Here is an 18,728-nt window from a genome sequence, read left to right on the forward strand (position 1 = left end):
AAACTAATTTTAAGAATTTATTTTAAATGAGCTGGCCATATTGGGTCAGGCAAAATACCCACATAGTTCCATAACCCTGCTCTACTTCTGGCCTGAGGAGGTGCCTATGGAGCCTCAAAAGAGGCAAGTGTGGACTGACAGGTCCTCTGTGTCCTTGCAGCCTCCATGGACTAAAGTCATTGGAGCACTGACTTCCAGATCCATACCAAAATTATACTTTGTACTTTTATTACTCGATTTCTCATGCCGCACAAGTCCATGTTCTCTTTCATGCAGACAATGTGCTTACAAGCTGCTCAAGGATTTAACATTTGCCCTGGCACCTCAGCCAGACAGATCCCATTGTACCATCATGTTTTCATCCTCATTAGGAGGATTGCAAGGGTAGGAAATATGGCACCTCGAGTATATTACATGACACAAATTATTTACAAATTTTCAATCAGCACAGTCTTTCTATGTTGCAAAGTTTCGAGACAAAATTCTTACAAGAACAAACAAGATGGGCACACCAACAAGGTCTGCCCATGTCTAGCATTGACCTTTTCAGTACAGTGCAGCAGTGCACACTCGGTGAAAATCAAGCCCGCAGGGCATGGATAAAGCGGTGCTTTCCCTGATCCATACCCTCCCGCCCAGGCTGCACTCCTCCTAACGATCACTCGGACTGTCCAGCTAACGGCACATTCCTGCTCAGTGCCATGTAACTGGTATTAACACAAAACCGAAGGGGAAGGTGAAAGGAGGGACAGAGAGAGGACAGGACAGTTTCACAGTGTCTCAATTTTCACTATACAGGGACACAAGAGAGAATTTTAAACATGCTTATTGCCATGAAAATCAATATATTAAGATACTGCTTAGAAACATGGGAATAAAACACGAGCATTTGCCACAATACAAAGGCAGGTTTGGAGCTCTTTTGTTTTGCAGCACTCGTTCCTGCAATGCTGCTTACAGGAGACACTCTCCACACCCAGCTTACTGCAGTCCATCTGAAATTGGAGCAGCCTTCAAATGGACAAGGAATGGAAATAGGAGAAAGAGAGAAAACAAATCAAAGGTAACCAATTAATTCTCATCCCTTACATTGTTGTTCTTGCTCAGCTGGGGAAAGGCAACCTTTCCAAATGAGTTCAGAAATGCTGCAGGCCCCTTCATCCATTCCCACCAAGTCTTCAGAAAAGAAGGTTGGAAAATGCTAACTACAGGTAATAAAGCAGAACCACTGAAATTTATAAACCTGGAAATTCAGGGGGGGGGAAATCTGTATACAAGAATAAAGAAAAAAATCTATTTAGCAACACGTGAGTGAGCAGAGTTCCAGACTGGAGGCCTGTTTTGCTCAAAAAATTCATGCTAGTGCACAACTGTAGTGAAACCTTCGTAGACACAACATTAGAACAGTCTGTGGGAGATGCGAAGGATACAAATAGCGTCCTTACTCTGCTTTTTCATTGTGGAAAACGCTCATACCTCTTTCTAAATTTGGAAACAGAAGGTCTTTCTCTTTCTGCCCTCTCACTCTCTCCGTATTTCAAGTTATGTCTCACAGAAACTTAAAAGTAGCAGTACTTCTAACTCTTTTTTCAGATGAAAGATAACACACATTCTGCAACCCCCTGTGCTGCTATCCTTTCTGCACCACAGCCAAAATGTAATAGAGCTCCAGCAGAGGTGCGAATTACTTCCATTCGTCCTCACCAAGTATTAACTTCATACACTGGTATTCATCATTCCAAAGTCTACCTATTAGGATAGTTAGTTAATAGCCAGGCTATTGAGGATAATACTCAGGGATTAAAAACAATAATGTAGTGATTTCCGTGGCATTACAGGAATTAACTGCAAAATTAACACTGTATTTCAGGTATTTTCTCAGTCACATTTTTTAAGATGATGCACACAAATCCAACGGCCTGTGTATGTGCAGAGCATTACAGTGCAGGGCAAGCCTCAGCTTTTTCCGGGGGAGGAGGAAAGAGCAAAAGCTAAGCAAAACTTTGCCAACTTTCTGCACATTCACAGATAATCTAAGTCTTCAGTATTAAGTCTTCATGGTTAGAGTTTAAAATAAAGTGACTGCAGTGATTACGAGTATTACTCACCAGTATGGTACAAGCGTGTGTGAAAAATGAGAATCAATTTCCATAAAATTTCTAATAAATATTCCTCCTAAATTCTAGTGTCTGAAAAACCCCTACAGTTCATTCGCATGAATGCAAGGTCTCCTGTTTTCCTAAAATGTTTTGCTTCAATCAGACAGAAAATCATTCCCTGATGTACAGCTGTCATTGCTTTCTCAAGGTACACTTTTATAAGGTAAATATTTAGCTTTTTACACTATTGCCAGAAATACCCTGAGTGGCTGAATCCCTGTAGTGTAACAAAGCCTGTGAAACACAGCTATTAGAGGGTAGCCACAGGCAGGAAGGCGGCTACATCTGGTTATCAAGAGTTAAAACAAGCTGGGCGAGCTGCAAGAATAAAGACAAGATGGGGAGCCTCAACCATTAACACACAATGCTGAGAAAGTCTGATCGATCCCTTGATCAAAGGAGGCCAGAGACCTCTCAAGTTAGAACCATCCCCTATGTGCACATACACACTTTAACCTGCTGAAGCAGAACCGCTGGACAAAGTGTGAGGTTTTACGAGAAAAGTGTGCTATCTAATGGCTGCTGCTGCTCAAAAAGGTGGTCCCACTCCTGCCACCCCCTCACTTTTCTTGTCCCCTAAGTGAGCTCACTCAGTTCATTTTTTTTGGCAGATAACAGGTCACATCTTGCGGTCATATTGGTTTTCTGCTAGTTAAACAGCCTGACCAGGAGCCACTGCCAGTGCCACAGAAGTAGTGTGAACTTCTGGCCAAGAGAGGACATGCTGTTTCTGGTGCTGACAAACTATTAGATGGCTCAACTTGTGTCATGAAACCTCTCCTAGAAGCTTTATTATAAAGATAACTGCAGTCTTTTCCAGGGATCCTTTTCTTTGGGATCCTACCAAAACTTCCGAGTTAGTTCCCAGGCCTCACTGTACACGTCTACGTCTATATTAAGTAGAAGAATATTCCCCAGGCAAAAAGGAGGACCAAGCTGCACCACCTGGGTGCCTTCAGGCCATCTGTCAAAAATGAAAAGTATCTTACGGATCCTGAGAGAGCCAAGTGATCTGTGGGCATGAGAAATCCTAGTTTGTCAACTCAGGAATAGAGAAGGTGATTCCAACTCTGCTATTTGCTGTTCCTCCCTATTAGACAGGTGAGGATCAAGCACATTCAGTCAGGGTTTTGTAAAAGTTGGCACATCAATCAGCATTTTCCAAATCCAATGTGACATAATTAAAAAGGTTAATAGCACAGACCCACTGCTAAGAAGCTAGAAATGCCAGGCTCTGGGGCTAAGTCAACATTAACAGAGCTGTCTCAGCAGGACTTTCTAGCAATAGTCAACTACATTTGCTAACTGTGCACCTTATGGACAGAAAAATTTATTCAAATGTCACTTACTCGTTGCTTTCATATTACATAAATGTATTACTTCACTATGATTCACTTGTGTCTTATTCCACTTCTCAGATGTAAAAGTGCTAAGCTAAATTAAAAGAAATATTGCATGTGGAAATAATGAAGAACTTTCCCACTCGCTGAATCTTGCCATTTGATGCTGAGGTCTAATTTCTTAAGCTTACACAAGCCATTTCTGTGGAGGCTTAGCTTCCTTAGGGCATAAAGTGTCTGAAGAGATTAGGCTATTTTAAAGACATCAGATCCCATCCGATAGAAACAAATTTTAAAAACCTTACCACAATATCAGCCACTTTCATTCTACTAATGCAAGGAACTTTCGTGGTGGGCACTCAATACCATATTTAACAGAGCCCAGTTGCTGTTGAAAATTGCATTCACATTTCATTTAGGCAGAAAAAGAAAAAGGAATTATAAAAGGGTACATGGAAGTTTATAGAGATCCGACATAAAATTAAGGTTCCATGAACGTAAAATTTCCTTTGTCTTCAACAGAGGCAGAATTTCACCTTTCAAGCCCAAACCTTCTCTGACACACAACAGTACATAAAATATAGAAACACTCTATTTCAAATATGAAACACTTGTAAAAATGGGAATAAGAGAGAAAAAGAAAAAAGTCTTTCACTTGGAGGAATACTGAGGTACATTGAATAATATTCAAAAGCAGATATTAATTGAAAAATGTCTATTATTAACTGCAAAATTCCTAATGCTACTAAAAGCTATTATGCTAGATGGCCAAAGCCTTCTAATTTAAAAATTACTTCAGTATGATTCAAGTATACTGAGGTATAAAAACTCTACTTAAAATAAAAAAATTAACAAAAATCATGACGTGCCCATTAAACTGGGCTAAGGCAGTTGGTGTCTGGATCCATGTTAGAATAAATTAATGGTAAACAGTTGGAATCAGGAAGTTCTTAATATGAACTGGCTGAAATTTTGGAAATTATTAAAGCAATAGGAGTCTTTCATGGTTTAGGATAATGTGTGCATTATCCTAAATGCACACATCACAATATGCACATCATGATTGATGTACTATCCATCCACCTCATTATCTTCAAAAGAGAAGTTATTTCAAGGTTCTGCTTTTGTTCACCATGTGCACTAAACCATTTTTGCACTGCAGAAATTCTCAAGAGACCTTCGTACCTGTCATGATTCCACCATTAAAAACTAATATTTTAGAATGACAAAGACTAATTGTCCAATAACTGAAGAGAGCAACTCAAGATTAAAGGAGGAACATCACTAACACAGTAAAAAAGAGCATTATTTCTTCCATAGACAGCTTTGGTCAGTGTTTTCTTTAGGATGTTCAGCATTCATTTCAGTAGTTTTGACACATCTCTGGTTCTTGCTGTCCTTCTGAAGCTCAGTTCAGACAGTGACAATAGGCTGTTATTGATCAATCCAATTGAAAATTATTAGAACTAAACTGAGAAGGCCAACACAAATGCCAAAAATAACCAGTGCACATGCCTGTGAAGAAAGAAAGAAAAGCAAAAATTAATGTTTTACTAAAGGAACCATTTTACATTTCTAAGGCTTATGATGAAAAAATCTGTAAGAACTGGTTTAAATACTGTCTTTTAAAATAATCTCTAGTGTTTCAAATTACTCAGCCTTCAAACACAAGGGATCTGCTTAGGGGGAAACTAAACTAAGCCTGCTCTGGGATAGTTTCACTGGAAACTCAGAGCAGTCTGGTTTGCTTGCTCACACTATCCATCTGCCAAAAAGAAAAAAAAACCCAAAACAACAACAACAAACCAAAACCCAAAACATTTGCCCTTTACAACTCTGAGCAAATTAAGAAATTGAATTCGTATTTTACTCGAAATATAATTAAAGTTACAATGGATTCTTTACATTTTTGAATAGCCAGATGATAATAAAACTACAGTTCAAGAGACAGTAGCTTGCTGATTTATAACAAGGCCCCAAATCTGTTGGAACAAGTGAAAACTTTAATGGTCAGAGAGCACCATTACTACATTTTCTTTCAGATTCCCTATTTAATCAATAGAAGAGCAGCCCTATGAATCATAAGAACAGCAGAAGGACTATGTATAAACAGTTTGTCAGCATTGTAGCCACTGTCATGAAGTAGCTCTGCTTCGCAGTGGTTAAAACAAAGACAGTTACGGTGCAAAAAGCAGACTGCTGCAAAAATTCCAACTAGAACTTAACCTGCTACATGGAAAGAGAAACCATGAAGAGGAGAAAAAAAAGAAAAAAAGATGGTTTTGAGAAGGCTTACATAGAAAACAAGCATAAACACTGTTTCGCTTAAACGCAGTTTGGTTTTGTCCCAGCTGCCCAAACAACATCAGAATAATGTGTAAAAACTGAGGAGAAATTGGATTAAAAGTCAACATCTGAAAACTATAGGGAAAAGCATGTATTCAGATCAACGGTCAGGCATACGGACATACTGCTAGTCAAAAATCTCTTGTGAAGAAGGTGTTTCAGAAAGAATAGACCTATCATGACGGATAAAAGAAAATGCTTACAGATTTTGTGAATTGCAATGAAAACAAGAATTTGCCCCTCATATTACATGCTCTACAGTGTATTAAGATGCATCTAAAATGAGACTGTTTAAATATGATTAGCACACATGGAAAAAAAAGCATACCCCAAGTTTCTGTGGTGATAAAAAGTCCTCTCTGCTAAGTTTAAGATAAAATAGTCCAGGATATACAAAAAGTAGACATGTTGATGTGGTTGAACCTTTAAAAAATAGAAAGTAAGATTTTACTTAGAGCAAGATTGAAGTACATTAGCTTATCATAATATTGAATTTTTTGAAGAAAAGTTAAAAAAACAAAACAAAACAAAACCAACAACCACAACAACTTACCAACTACTCCAAATACATTTTTAATGTCTGGCACGTACATTGCAAACAAAACAACAATTGTATTCAGTGTTAAAGTGACAAGGATATGGCAAATCCACGACACAGGAAGATGAGAGAAAAATACCATCAGTACAGCTTTCCTTGCCTACATAATATGAAGAGAAACATTGCATGGGTAAATACATACATATACATATATTTTAATCTTATCTCAATTTCATAAACTTAAGAATTACATAATTCCAGATATGAAAGAACATTTTAAAAATCAAAATGCAAAATATTAGTAATAGTTAAATGTTTCATCTTTCTGTAGCATAGAGTTACTTTAGTATTAAAGCAGTATTTTTCACGTGGCCATTAGTCTTAAGGAATCACTCCTTTTTTGCAGGGACAAAAGAAGGTCTGGGGGATAATGCTTTGTCTCTTTGAGCATCTGTGGTAGCAAATGTCAGCATGTTGCCAACTGATACATAATCTATACACTACTTCTATATACATAGTTTTGCATGCACAATATTTTTTGGTCCTAACTGAATGAATTTTCAGTTCCACCATGGTATTGATAAACTAAAGTAGCAGTTTTTTGGTGAAATAGGTCAGTATGTGTTTTTAATTTACAATTAAATTGAGTTTTCAAGTATAAGTGTGTTTGTGTGTGGGTGCGTGCATGTAGAAAGGAAAAACCAAGTCAGCAAAACTCAATTTAAGGCGGGGGGGGGGGGGGAGGTGGAGATCAAACTAAATAAACTTTAGAAGTTCTGCATTCTCTAAATTAAAAACAATGCTGTGGGCTAGTTTTAATCTGAAATCTGTCTCAAGAGCACAAATTAGCTTAGTGGTTAGTTGTTATTTTGGAGCTCTCATGGAACATATGCAAATATGTGGTCTTTGATCAATCACTTGACAAGTGAGTAAGATACACAAGACTAGATGTGACTCAAATATTGCAGTCTGCAAAGTATTAGCGTTACCATTGCTTATTGCCAGCTTTAAAACGTTTAGGAGTACTTACTGGGAAATGGATTAGAGGGACTGTCAAAAGCACAGCAAACAGTATGGCTACTTTAACAGTCATGATGACAGTATCATGTGGCAGGTACCTGCTGTAACCTTCTAACAATTCAGAGTCCACTTTGTCTGAAAACAAGAAAAATTAATTGCTTTGTTAATCATTTGACAACTAAGATAATTAGCAACGCATATTAAGCTTACATTCAAATTGATCAATTTGCTTGTGACTAATGTGGAGTCGAGAGGGGCTGCAGATAAGCATCACTTTGGCATTACTGATACACTAGGATACATAACCTTGAGAAAACAGAAAAAAACTTCAGGAGGCGAGTCTCTAAAGCCTCTGCTGAAGCCAAAGCTACTTAAAGAGAAGATACAAATATGAAGCAGGAAGAATTGAAAAGAAAGATGATATGACGTGAAGCCAAGTTACGGTAAAACTTGTTCTATGTGTCTGAAACAGTCAACACTAGATTCTTTTGGTTGAACTAGAAGCCAGAAACAAATTAATTTTGCTAAATCATCTGAATTGCATTTCCTTTTTTTGTCCCAGAAACATTAAGTCATACGCAAGGTAAAATTGCATTATTTGAAAGAAAAGCTGCAATTCTAATTTAAAGGAAGAAAGAAATGTTCAAAACTATGCTAGCGTTATGTGCTTTTACTGTCTATAGTTAGCAATATATTACTATGGAGAAGGATATATTGACATGGAGAACGATAACTAGCATTAGTTACACTTCTAAAAGACATTTCTTATTTAAAAAAAAAAACAAAAACAAAAAAAAGAAAAAAAAGAATAACAAAACTATTGACAATTGAGACTGATTTTTCCCTATGCCAAATAAGTAGACAAGTGCAATGCAAGGACACCTGAAGGCTGTCAGTTTGGATTCTTACAGCACCCAGAGAATAACAGAGGACTGGACAGTACTGGCACCGCACCCAACCAGGCCACACACTTTCAAATGACAGCTCTGTCTCCTTCAGCAGTAGGAATCTCGTGTGCTATCCACCACATGCATATTTAGCTTTGCAAAACAAACTCTATTGTGGAATTAACTATAGTTCTGTATACCACGCATATACCATTGTAAGTGTTACTTCTGTGCTATTCAAGGCAGAAGTCGGACAGAAAGTGATGAATCAATGATGAATCCTTCACTTTTGACTTCTGTCCTTTTAAGGTGAAAATTTTCACTAAGTTAACAGCAAAAGTCAGAGCCCCAAAAGTGATCTGCTACCCTGACTTTTTTTTGGGGGGGGGAGGGGGGGGGGCATACTTTGACTCTATGCTTTTTTGGACTTCAGAATGGACCAAAATTTCCACCAAAGTCTAGTTGCTGTATGACATTTCAAATTCACAGAAAACAATAAACCATCTGAATCACAGAAAGATAAAACATACCTCATTTCAAAGAGGAAGCTCCTTTTTTTGTTTTCAATTTAAAATAAAATATCTTATATTTTCTCAGACCGGTGTTTTAGGAACAATGAACAGATTATCTCTATTTAAAGAAATAAGTTAAACAAGACAACCAAAAAGTAAAAAAAAGAAGAAGCTTGCAAGGGCTGGGGTGGAATGGGGGGGGGGGGGGGGGGGGATAAATCTCTTACAGTCATCCACTGTTGGTTCCAGTGTTTTAGGCTCTTGGAGTCTAAGAGTTACAAAAATAAATCAGGCTTGCAGAAAACCAGAAATGTTCACAGTGAAACAGACTAAAAGTCTACAGTCAAGGCAGAGTCTTGTCCCAAAGAAATTGTGACACTGAAGGTAACAGGAACTGGGATGGTTTCTAGGGCTACTACCATTTTTCTTTTTCCCTTGGTTTGTTTTTTGTTTTGGTTTGGTTTTTGTTTTGGGTTTTTTTGTTTGTTTGTTGGGGTTTTTTTGTACTTCTTGTTGAGATCTCATCTGGAGACAGATGGTCATCCTGCACTGCCTGCTGAATCCTTCAGACGCTCAGAGTGGCACTCAAAATTATATTTTCCTACAAACCACATGGAGACAGTCAGGAAATGGTAATAGTGGCCCATACACTATTAGAGGTTTCAAGACTCCCCATATAATTTTTCAAAGGATTTCAAAGGAGTGTCAAGGGAACATTTTCAGACAGTTATGGTCAGACATACATTTATACTTGGGAAAAAAAGGTGCAAAATCCCCTAGAAATCTGGAATTATTAGCTGCTGAAAGCCAGTATTCTTGGTGCTTTGTCAGACACTATCTCAACCCCATGAAAAGATCAAGAAATATAAAACACTCTGAAAGGAGAGGAAATCATAATCAGAACAATTTTGTCTTACTGCCTTACCATCCCTTATAAGAACTTTTATTCTTTCCAATCAACACAGGTTATCATGTGATCGTCTCATAAAAACAGTGAGTTTTTAGAAGACATTAGAAGAATCCTCATAGATGACTGTGATGCATTTATGAGATAACATTTGTATGAAACTACTCCAGAAGACAGATCACCAAGTAGAGGCAATTCAATTTGACAATGCATGCTATGTAAGCAAAACACACCATAACACAAATTTACAGCAGGATACACAGAGCCAAATGACATTGCTTAGAAAAGACATCACACTGTACCATTATACAACAGTATACCAAAATCACTGCATGAAATAGACACACCTACTTCTGCCAAGGTTATGATGGACCTTTAAAAAAAGGCCATTATGTAGATAAGGGTTCTGAAATCTGAGTACTTGCGAAATGCAAGGATAGCAGATAGACGAAGTCATCTATGTTTAAACTCAACTAAAAAATTATACCCAGAAGTATCAGAAAGTCCAAATGCAGAGTTATTAAACTGGTACTGAAGTACATTGCCACGTAAACTCTACAGCAACTGAAAATGAAAGATGTCAGTAGAATTTGGTAGGGCAAGTGTCATACCCTACCCACTTTTCTGTTTGGTAAATAAAAAGGCATATTTACTTCATCATGCACTGTGTTAACAACACCTCTAAGAAATGTGCATTTCTTGGTTCAGTTCATGTATCAAACAGATACCAAGTCTGGCTCCGGAACTGCATGCAACACAAATTATTAAAGACTGGAAGCATGTGCTAGGAAGCCGAACTCAAAGCTTTTCCTTTTACATTTTTAAATCCTTCCCTAGTCTTTTGTCGTGGTTTAACCCCAGCCAGCAACCAAGCACCATGCAGCTGCTCACTCACTCCGCCTCCACCCAGTGGGATAGGGGAGAAAAATCAGGAAAAGAAGTAAAACTCATGGGTTGAGATAAGAACAGTTTAATAGAATATAAAAAGAAGAAACTAATAATGATAATGGTAACACTAATGAAGTGACAGCAGTAATGATAAAAGGATTGGAATATACAGATGATGCGCAGTGCAATTGCTCACCACCCACCGATCGACGTCCAGTTAGTACCCAAGGAGCGATCCCCCTGTCCCCACTCCCCCCAGTTTATACACTAGATGGGACGTCACGTGGTATGAAATATCTCTTTGGCCACCTTGGGTCAGCTGCCCTGGCTGTGTCCCCTCCCAACTTCTTGTGCCCCTCCAGCCTTCTTGCTGGCTGGGCATGAGAAGCTGAAAAATCCCTGACTTTAGACTAAACACTACTTAGCAACAACTGAAAACATCAGTGTGTCATCGACATTCTTCTCATACTGAACTCAAAACATAGCACTGTACCAGCTACTAGGAAGACAATTAACTCTATCCCAGCTGAAACCAGGACACATTGCACTCCACTGAAGTCACGACATAAAATTAGATGGGCCCTTTTTCCGATTCAGACCTTCTAATTTTCTTATGTTCCTTGTTAATTTTTTTCTGGAGCCCTCTAGTTTGTCTTTACATTACACATAAACAAAGATGCCACTTTGTGCAATCCTTTAAAATAAAGCTTTCCTAAATTGGATGATTGATGGGGATTTTTTTTTTTCCACTTCCAGCAGATTTCTAGTGAAATAGCTAGTGTTCCAATTAATTTGTAAAAATACAAAAACAAAACAAAGAAACCATACATGCTTTGTACCCAAGCTGTATCGGACAGGGAAAACATGCTGCAAACCTTCATGCCTACCTAACATTAGGGCTAGACTTGCTGTGGTCAAATTCCCCTCATAAAAGACAACAGCCTCAGTGTTACTCAGAGACTACGAATGTGCTGGGGTATCACAGGGTTAATAAGTGATGAATGTTGCTAGAAGATATAGCCTCAGCACAGACCTTTCAAACTTGTTGGACAAGCAGACTATTATCAGATCTCAAAATTTCTCACAGACCACGATAAATCTGTTCCCAGCTTTTAAGTGAAAATACTATACAGGCCAACATATAGTGGCAATCGGTAGTCTAATTACATAGCATTAGAGAACATCAACAGACCATCAGCTACAGTTTAGGGACCAATATTTTCCTTATAGCATTTTAGGGCATAAACCCTGCAAAGTTCAGCTACATTAAACACTGAGAAGTCAATGAGACTAATACTTGGCAGTGTTAGGCATATTCTTAAGTCTTCACAGGAATAAGATTTCTGAGGATTCAAGTGTATTAATGCACAAACAAGCCTGAAGTACTCCAGACAGAATGCATTTATCATTTATTATTAGCCTTCATTCTAAAGAATAATTGAAGAATATACTTACCATAAAATGTCAGGTACCCAAACAGAGCAGACAGAAAGTAAATTAGGAAACTCAGACCAATTCCTGTGACAGTTACGTTCTGCATTCTACTTTTGGATGGACTAAAACAAAAAAATCCAGAAAATTAGTGTTGCTTAACCTGTATTGTGGACTACTACAATGCAATCTACATAGCAGCTTGCCTTTCATAAGAAGGCACCATCTTAATTTATGGCCACAAAGTATTTGCTGAGGTCTGTGCTGTCAGTAATATTTAGGGTTTTTAAAAGTATTTTTAATCTGGTAATTAAAGGGCACTTTTCATGCTGACAAGTAACATTGTCCCCATCTTGTAGGGAATTTAGACATACCAGAGTATCTTTTAAATCAAAATTTGCATTTATACAGGATGATATATATACACAGAGCCAGGAACAGAATCTGGGTCAAAAACCCCACTGAATCAGATGTGGCCAAATGCAGATTCAGTTACAGCAATAAAAATTAACTAGTAAGTACCTTAGCAAATGACCTTTTTTTCTCCAGATTGTCCAGGCCAGGACAATGTACTGACACTGATGATGGAACCATATTTGCTTACTTTTCTCTCCTGTAAGAGAGGAAAAGCCAGTACAGACTAAAACTGTACATTTCCCCAAAACACGAAAGCTACTTAGTTTGCATTGTTTGATAGCACTGACTTGAAAATAAAAATTATTCAAGTTTAATTTAGGGGAAGTACTACAGAAATGCTATAATTATATTTTAATATTGCATGTGTTTTCATACATTACCTTTGGAGTTCACAATAAATGGGTAACACTGAGGTATGGCAGAGAAAAGAGAAGGCCATAGTTGGTATTGCATAAGCACTCTAAAATGGAAGAAAAAACATCTTGTAGGTTATTTGTTATTACAGATGGTTGGAAAAATATCTGGATGAATTCAGAATTCAGTTCAAGCACTGCAAATCAGTGGAAACCTTTCCACATTAATATTCTGAGATAGATCTCCACAACACAGAATGGCATCTCTGAATCATTCAACAAAAACTGGACCTTTTCAACTAGCATATCTTCAAGTGGTGGTCATAGATTACTATTTCATGATCGGGAAAGGTCATGCTGTCTATAAGCCAACAACTGAAAGATTCTTTTTTAGCTGTATTGAGGCCAAGTACTTACCTAAGAAGAGTAGGATTTGCCCCAGTCAGTGTATCATTCATAAAATTTTCTAAGTTTTCTAAACTCTAATTTCCATAGCTACCTGTCAAATTACTGATTCCATCATCCTGACTTCACTATTTTCATATTACTCCTTCACAAAAATTTGGATACAGCATCCAGAAAATATAACATGCTTTGGCATCTAAAGTTTTAAGATAGTTATATAATTAAAGTTGCAACCACACAATTAGCAGTATATTATTCCAAAAACTTGTAATGGAAGAGATGACTCATCTAGTACAGTTTACTTCAGTTGCCAAGTGGCAAAAGCCGAAATATAACAAACACTTTTGCGCTGACATAATCAGGCCCATACTGGTAAAAATATGCCACTTTCTATCGATAAAGTTAAAATTAAAAAAGAAGGAGAGAAGGGTCCCAAGATTCTTCAAAGCACAAAAGGACAGATGAAAGGCCAGAATCTCATGATAGATGTTTCTGGTCAAAGCAAAATTTCTTCTCTGATCTACAGATAACATTTGTCTTCTGTTCGCATTGCCAAAGGTGGTTTGGGGTCGGGTTTTTTTCCCTTTTTCTTGGGAGGGTGGTGGTGGTGGATTTTGTTTTTTCAGACAAATGCAACCAACCATGTCCCTCTTAAATTCCACTACGTTACAGGCCTATCCCAGATTTATTCTTCCATTTTTCCCTTCCTCTTCACCCCACAGAGACTAGAGTTCTACATGACACTTCCTCTTTTGCAAGCCTTGATAGGTGGTGACATGATTTAAATGCCACATTAATTAACAAATACCAGAGCTGGCATCCAATGAAATGCACAAGATTGCATTAGGCCTGAAGAATTAGCTTCAGGTAAGAAAAAACTAAGGTTAGGTCCAGGCAGTTTCAGGAAACCTGTTCTACCTCGCCAGGAACTAAAAGTGTGCATACAGCCAAGTAGCATTGATTTCCACCTGAGGGCATATTAAGTTGGCTTGATACGACTGCATCATGAGGCTGACCACTGCTGCATCTGTTATACTTTATACTTTGGTCATATTTGCAAAATGTTTTCATAAACGCTAACTTGGACAGCCAGCCTTCATATAAAAGAGTGAGACTGGATAACACTTGGCAGCAAGTATAGGAAATATTTCAGCAGCCTATAGTTTTACAGAAGAATAGCTTACCCTGGGCACAGTTTAAACCCCAATTCTTTAAAAACCACCCACCCCCTGTAAATTTGCGTATTGTTAATAGAGATTACCTCTTTTGAAAGATGAAAAAGCTTTGCTTTACAATCCCCAGTAGAATTTGAAACCTGTAAGACATACATGCAAAAATATGGCATAATGAAAGAGTAAGTCCAAACCACAGATGTGAAACTTTATTTTCTGTGATGATTAAGAAAAGAAGGAATTTAAATTACCAGTAATTCTGAAAGTGTTAATGTAAAAAGAGCATTACAGTTCCTAATAAAATTAGAAGAACTTCAAAACAGCATGCACTTTACCTGTAAAGTCTCTGTGGCACTGCTAAGAGGTAGAGGACAAGGGATTGACCATTTTTTTATCATAACCTGCAAAGACAGCATATTTAATGTATGAATGATACCCTAAAAATCAGTTTAAATTTAGATATACGTAGCTAAAATATCAGACTGTTGGTATACAAAGCAGGGAGCTACACCCATAGTAAATTATCAGTCTTGACTGGTAGATAGTGAGGCCACAAGAAGGAAGCTTGACAGAAAAACCTGTCAGTGCCATTCCATACAGCTGCTTACCATGCACAGCTGGCAGCCTTATGGCGTGCCTATCTGGAGGTGGTGCACTGAAACGAGCTCTGACATCAACTGAAATACAACCAGCGCTCCGCATTCACTCTCTCTGTGCTCCACACTAACTGCCTCCCGTACAGAATAGCTGCTGTGTTAGCTATCCCAGGCTCTTTCCATAAGTAGACAAGCCCTTAACAGAGATAGAGCAGAGCCTAGGGCTAATCTTAAAAAGGCAGAAACATATGGTTTGGACTAGAAAGCAAAGGAAAAACAATAAATGCAATTATTGTCCCAGAATGTCATTGGGGCTTTAGCTACACCCTGCTGGTTTAGGGACTGCCAAGTAACAGGGCTGAAAATCAAAGGGAAATTAAAATAAGAAATGTTACCTCCTTTTCCAGGAGCCTAGTTTAAAATGATAGTTGCATTGCTCTCCTCACCCTAATTAATTTCCTATTGTAGTTGCCTGGCTTTAGAGGTTGTAATTCTTTTGAACCCTAGAGCAAATAATTAAAAACTTAATTAAAGACTCAGATTCACGAGAAAAATAACATGGAAGAGAGCGCTTCTCCTGGCTCAGAGAACTACTTTTTGCTTGCAGCCAAGTGGTGTTTCCCAGAGGATAGGGATTAGATGCTCCCTCGTCACCAGTGCCAGGAGAAGCAAACAAATGCTACCTCCGGCCAAAATGTGGGGAAAAGAAACTGCGGGTACGCAGCACGCCGAGTCCATTGTGGCAATAACACAGGTCTTAAATTGCATGACTAAGAACAACTCACAACAACTCAAGGTATGGAACTAGGTAGCAGCTTGCTCAACAGCAGTCTGCAAACTTCGTGAAAAATTATTGTCAATGGAAATCCTCCAAGCATGTTTCTGACGCTAAACTGGCACTGCTTTCTACCAGGAGATCTGTTCTTACCTGCTTACTGATTGGGTAAACTGCCTCCCTCTGTGCAAAGTGAACTGCAACCTCATCTGAGCAAGGGTGTAAAAGAAAGGACAAGAACATGCATCAAGAAGTTCCACCAAAAAGTGAGCAAGGGAGAAGGTGGAAAGAACCAAACACTAAAATATAACTTAGGCCTGTACCGTACATATGCATGACTCTGTCATATGGGTCACCCCTGCTTCATCTCTTTCTTACACACTAAGCTGAGGCACAGATGCAGACTGCTGCTGCTGTAGTACCATAACTGTGGATGCATGGCTATGCTATGTCTCCAGGAAGCCCAAGGTTGTTGGCTAGCTGAAGACATTGATGAGGCTGAGCAAGAAGGCAGAATATTTTTTCAAGAAGATCTCTTTGTATTTAAAGGTACCCAGACAGGGGAAATAAAGGAGAGGCTTTGAAGGCTCCAAAGTAGAAGGCTTTGTGGGAACTCTGGCTAAGGTTGGAATAGGCTTCCTGAGCAATGAAAAGGAGCAACGCTAAAGGGCAAGCTTTGGGGAAAGTGAAGTGTGCCTGGCAGTGGTGGGAGCAAAGACATACATAAACATTGCAGATGGAAGACAAGACAAGCCAAACCTAAAAAGCTGAAGAACATTTTTCTAAAATAAAATTAATACAGATTAAGATCAGATTGAAATGGAAATAAAAGGAGACAAAATAAAATGCACTAGGTGCATTTAGAATCTAATTATATTTGCCCATCTGCTTAATTATTCAAATCTGTTTGGGTTTCCAGTTGTAGTCTTATGAGGTTCCCCCCAACAGGAAGAGATTTTTAAGTTGGCAGCACAGCTCAGTTAGCTGAGCAGTCACGCAGGCAGCACAATCTTCCTCTGGAACTTTAAGCCTATTTCATATAAATGTTGTCTTTTGAGTGTAACAAACATTTGGTTTTAAGTGTAAAAAACCCTAAAACCTAAAGAGAGATTCTAGTGGAAATAGGGTTTTAAACCCATACCAAACACTTCTAAAAATAAAGTTAGAGGCTCAAAATGTTCTAATCTTCTCAATGATGTTGCTTTTTTGTATCCTGCAGAAGGAAAACAGGAACCCCTTTATTCTAACAGTATTGACAGCACTCAGCAAAGAGGGGCTCTCTGTGCATAACATCATTCATTACATATGGCAGGTTCCCAATCTGCATTACATCTTGTTCTGGGAACACAAACAAGATATTTAGAAAAATACCATCAGGAATCATTAACACCTCTGTTAAACCAGCTACCAATAGGGTTGTCTCCACAAAAAAAAGAAAAATCTGTCTTTACTCTTCACCAATATTCAATATAGCAAGCGGGGAGGCAGTAAAAAAAGTTTAATGATCACATTTAATTTCTTTTCACTTCAGATTCAAGTCAGGAGTATTCAACAATCAGAAACAAAAGTGCTCAGGACCTCACAGAATCTGGCTTTGAATTAATAGTTACATATATTTGTTTTTCTCCCAGATCAGCTCATCTCAGTGTTTTCACTTTTTTCCTAGGGAGGACTACAACCAGTGTATTAACTTTAAAGGAAAAGATACTAAGCACAGAGAGGAGATACGTGACCTGCCAAAGCCCCACAGCAGAGCACAAAGAGTACTCTCTAGACCTTTTGCTCAATGCACTCACTAGACCATACTGACCAAGACATATGCCATCTATTGTACCTATCTTTTCTGCAGGCTGTATTAAAACTGGCTTGCTGGCAAAAAGCTGAACAGATGGTATGCACTTGAAAATGCACAGAATTATTGTATATGCAAAACATAATTGTATTACTTCCATATGACTAACACAGTTTTCTTCTGGAACAAATTAAAACATATCTGCCATAAAGAAATTAACATTGTGCAAACTAAAACACCATTTCAACGGCACGTATCACCCACTTCAAAGCAATTAGATATGAAAACTAAACCACAGTTAATGCCTTTGATTTTCAGTGCCTAAAGAAGTCAGAGAAAATATTCTGTGAAGAGTATTAGTTTTCTTTAAAAATCTGCAATGGCTTTTAAAGATTTTTACCTCAATTAGATTTACTGTGGCTGCTTCTTTGTCATTTAACAACAAAGAGTAACCACACACGTTTAACCATTTCATAAGAAATCCAGTAGTCTGTGTACTCCTTCGTTAGTACTTTCTACCTACTTTGCTGATACTCAGAACTAAACCCTAGCTTAAATCATCCCAGCTTGACACGTCTGCACACAAGTCTTGCTTACACACTTGCTTTTTCAGAGCCAAAAATTGTTTTCAAATGCATCCACCCATTACAACAGCTTTCTCCAGAGATGCATACACATTCCCATTGAAATCCAAGAGCTGAACTTGTTTTAAAACAACTCTTGCAACTACCTTCAGCCAAAGGCCTATTTCAGCATTATAGTTAGTGGGTTTGGGGGGGGAAGGGGGAGGGTCCCCCCTCCTTTTTTTTTTTTAAAGATAAAGTTTAGGAGAGGTCAAAAGTTAAGATAATTTATAAATATTACAAATGAATTTCCATTAGCTCTGGAGAGGCTGTAGCTGCTCCTCAATGCTCAGCTTAAGAAGAATACTTCCCAAGGTCCTACAAACACTGCAGTTCTCCAGGGATACCCTAGGGAGATGTTTTGACAGCTTTGAAGTTTGGTTTTATCACATGGTTTAGTTCCTAATGGATTGCCTTGGTCTCCTGGATGGCATGTTTGTTCAACTTGCCTTCAAGTCTGTTTATCCCTTTGTAAAACAGGTATTAAATGCAAGTCAATGCAAGCCAGAATGACAGGGGAGAGGGGGAACATTTTTCCAGGCTCCCAAAAAAAGATTCCTGTTTCTA

The 18,728-nt window shown here is 38.2% G+C and overlaps 1 protein-coding gene across 2 annotated transcripts in view; it reads right to left on the reverse strand.

Moving 5' to 3' along the window:
- Window positions 1-1,729: 1,729 nt before the first annotated feature.
- Window positions 1,730-18,728, reverse strand: part of SLC38A6 (solute carrier family 38 member 6) — a 43,567-nt gene continuing 26,568 nt past the window's right edge. For both annotated transcript variants that reach the window (XM_049828541.1, XM_049828540.1), the window contains exons 9-16: window positions 14,711-14,776; window positions 14,465-14,518; window positions 12,826-12,905; window positions 12,053-12,153; window positions 7,414-7,538; window positions 6,399-6,543; window positions 6,174-6,268; window positions 1,730-5,014 (exon numbers count right to left, since the gene is read on the reverse strand). In XM_049828541.1, the coding sequence (XP_049684498.1) occupies window positions 4,934-5,014; window positions 6,174-6,268; window positions 6,399-6,543; window positions 7,414-7,538; window positions 12,053-12,153; window positions 12,826-12,905; window positions 14,465-14,518; window positions 14,711-14,776 (747 nt within the window). In that variant the 3' untranslated portion in view covers window positions 1,730-4,933. The remainder of the gene's footprint in view (window positions 5,015-6,173; window positions 6,269-6,398; window positions 6,544-7,413; window positions 7,539-12,052; window positions 12,154-12,825; window positions 12,906-14,464; window positions 14,519-14,710; window positions 14,777-18,728) is intronic.

The sequence above is a fragment of the Accipiter gentilis genome, chromosome 25 (assembly GCF_929443795.1).
Source record: "Accipiter gentilis chromosome 25, bAccGen1.1, whole genome shotgun sequence".
In the NCBI taxonomy this organism is placed as follows: Eukaryota; Metazoa; Chordata; class Aves; order Accipitriformes; family Accipitridae; genus Astur; species Astur gentilis.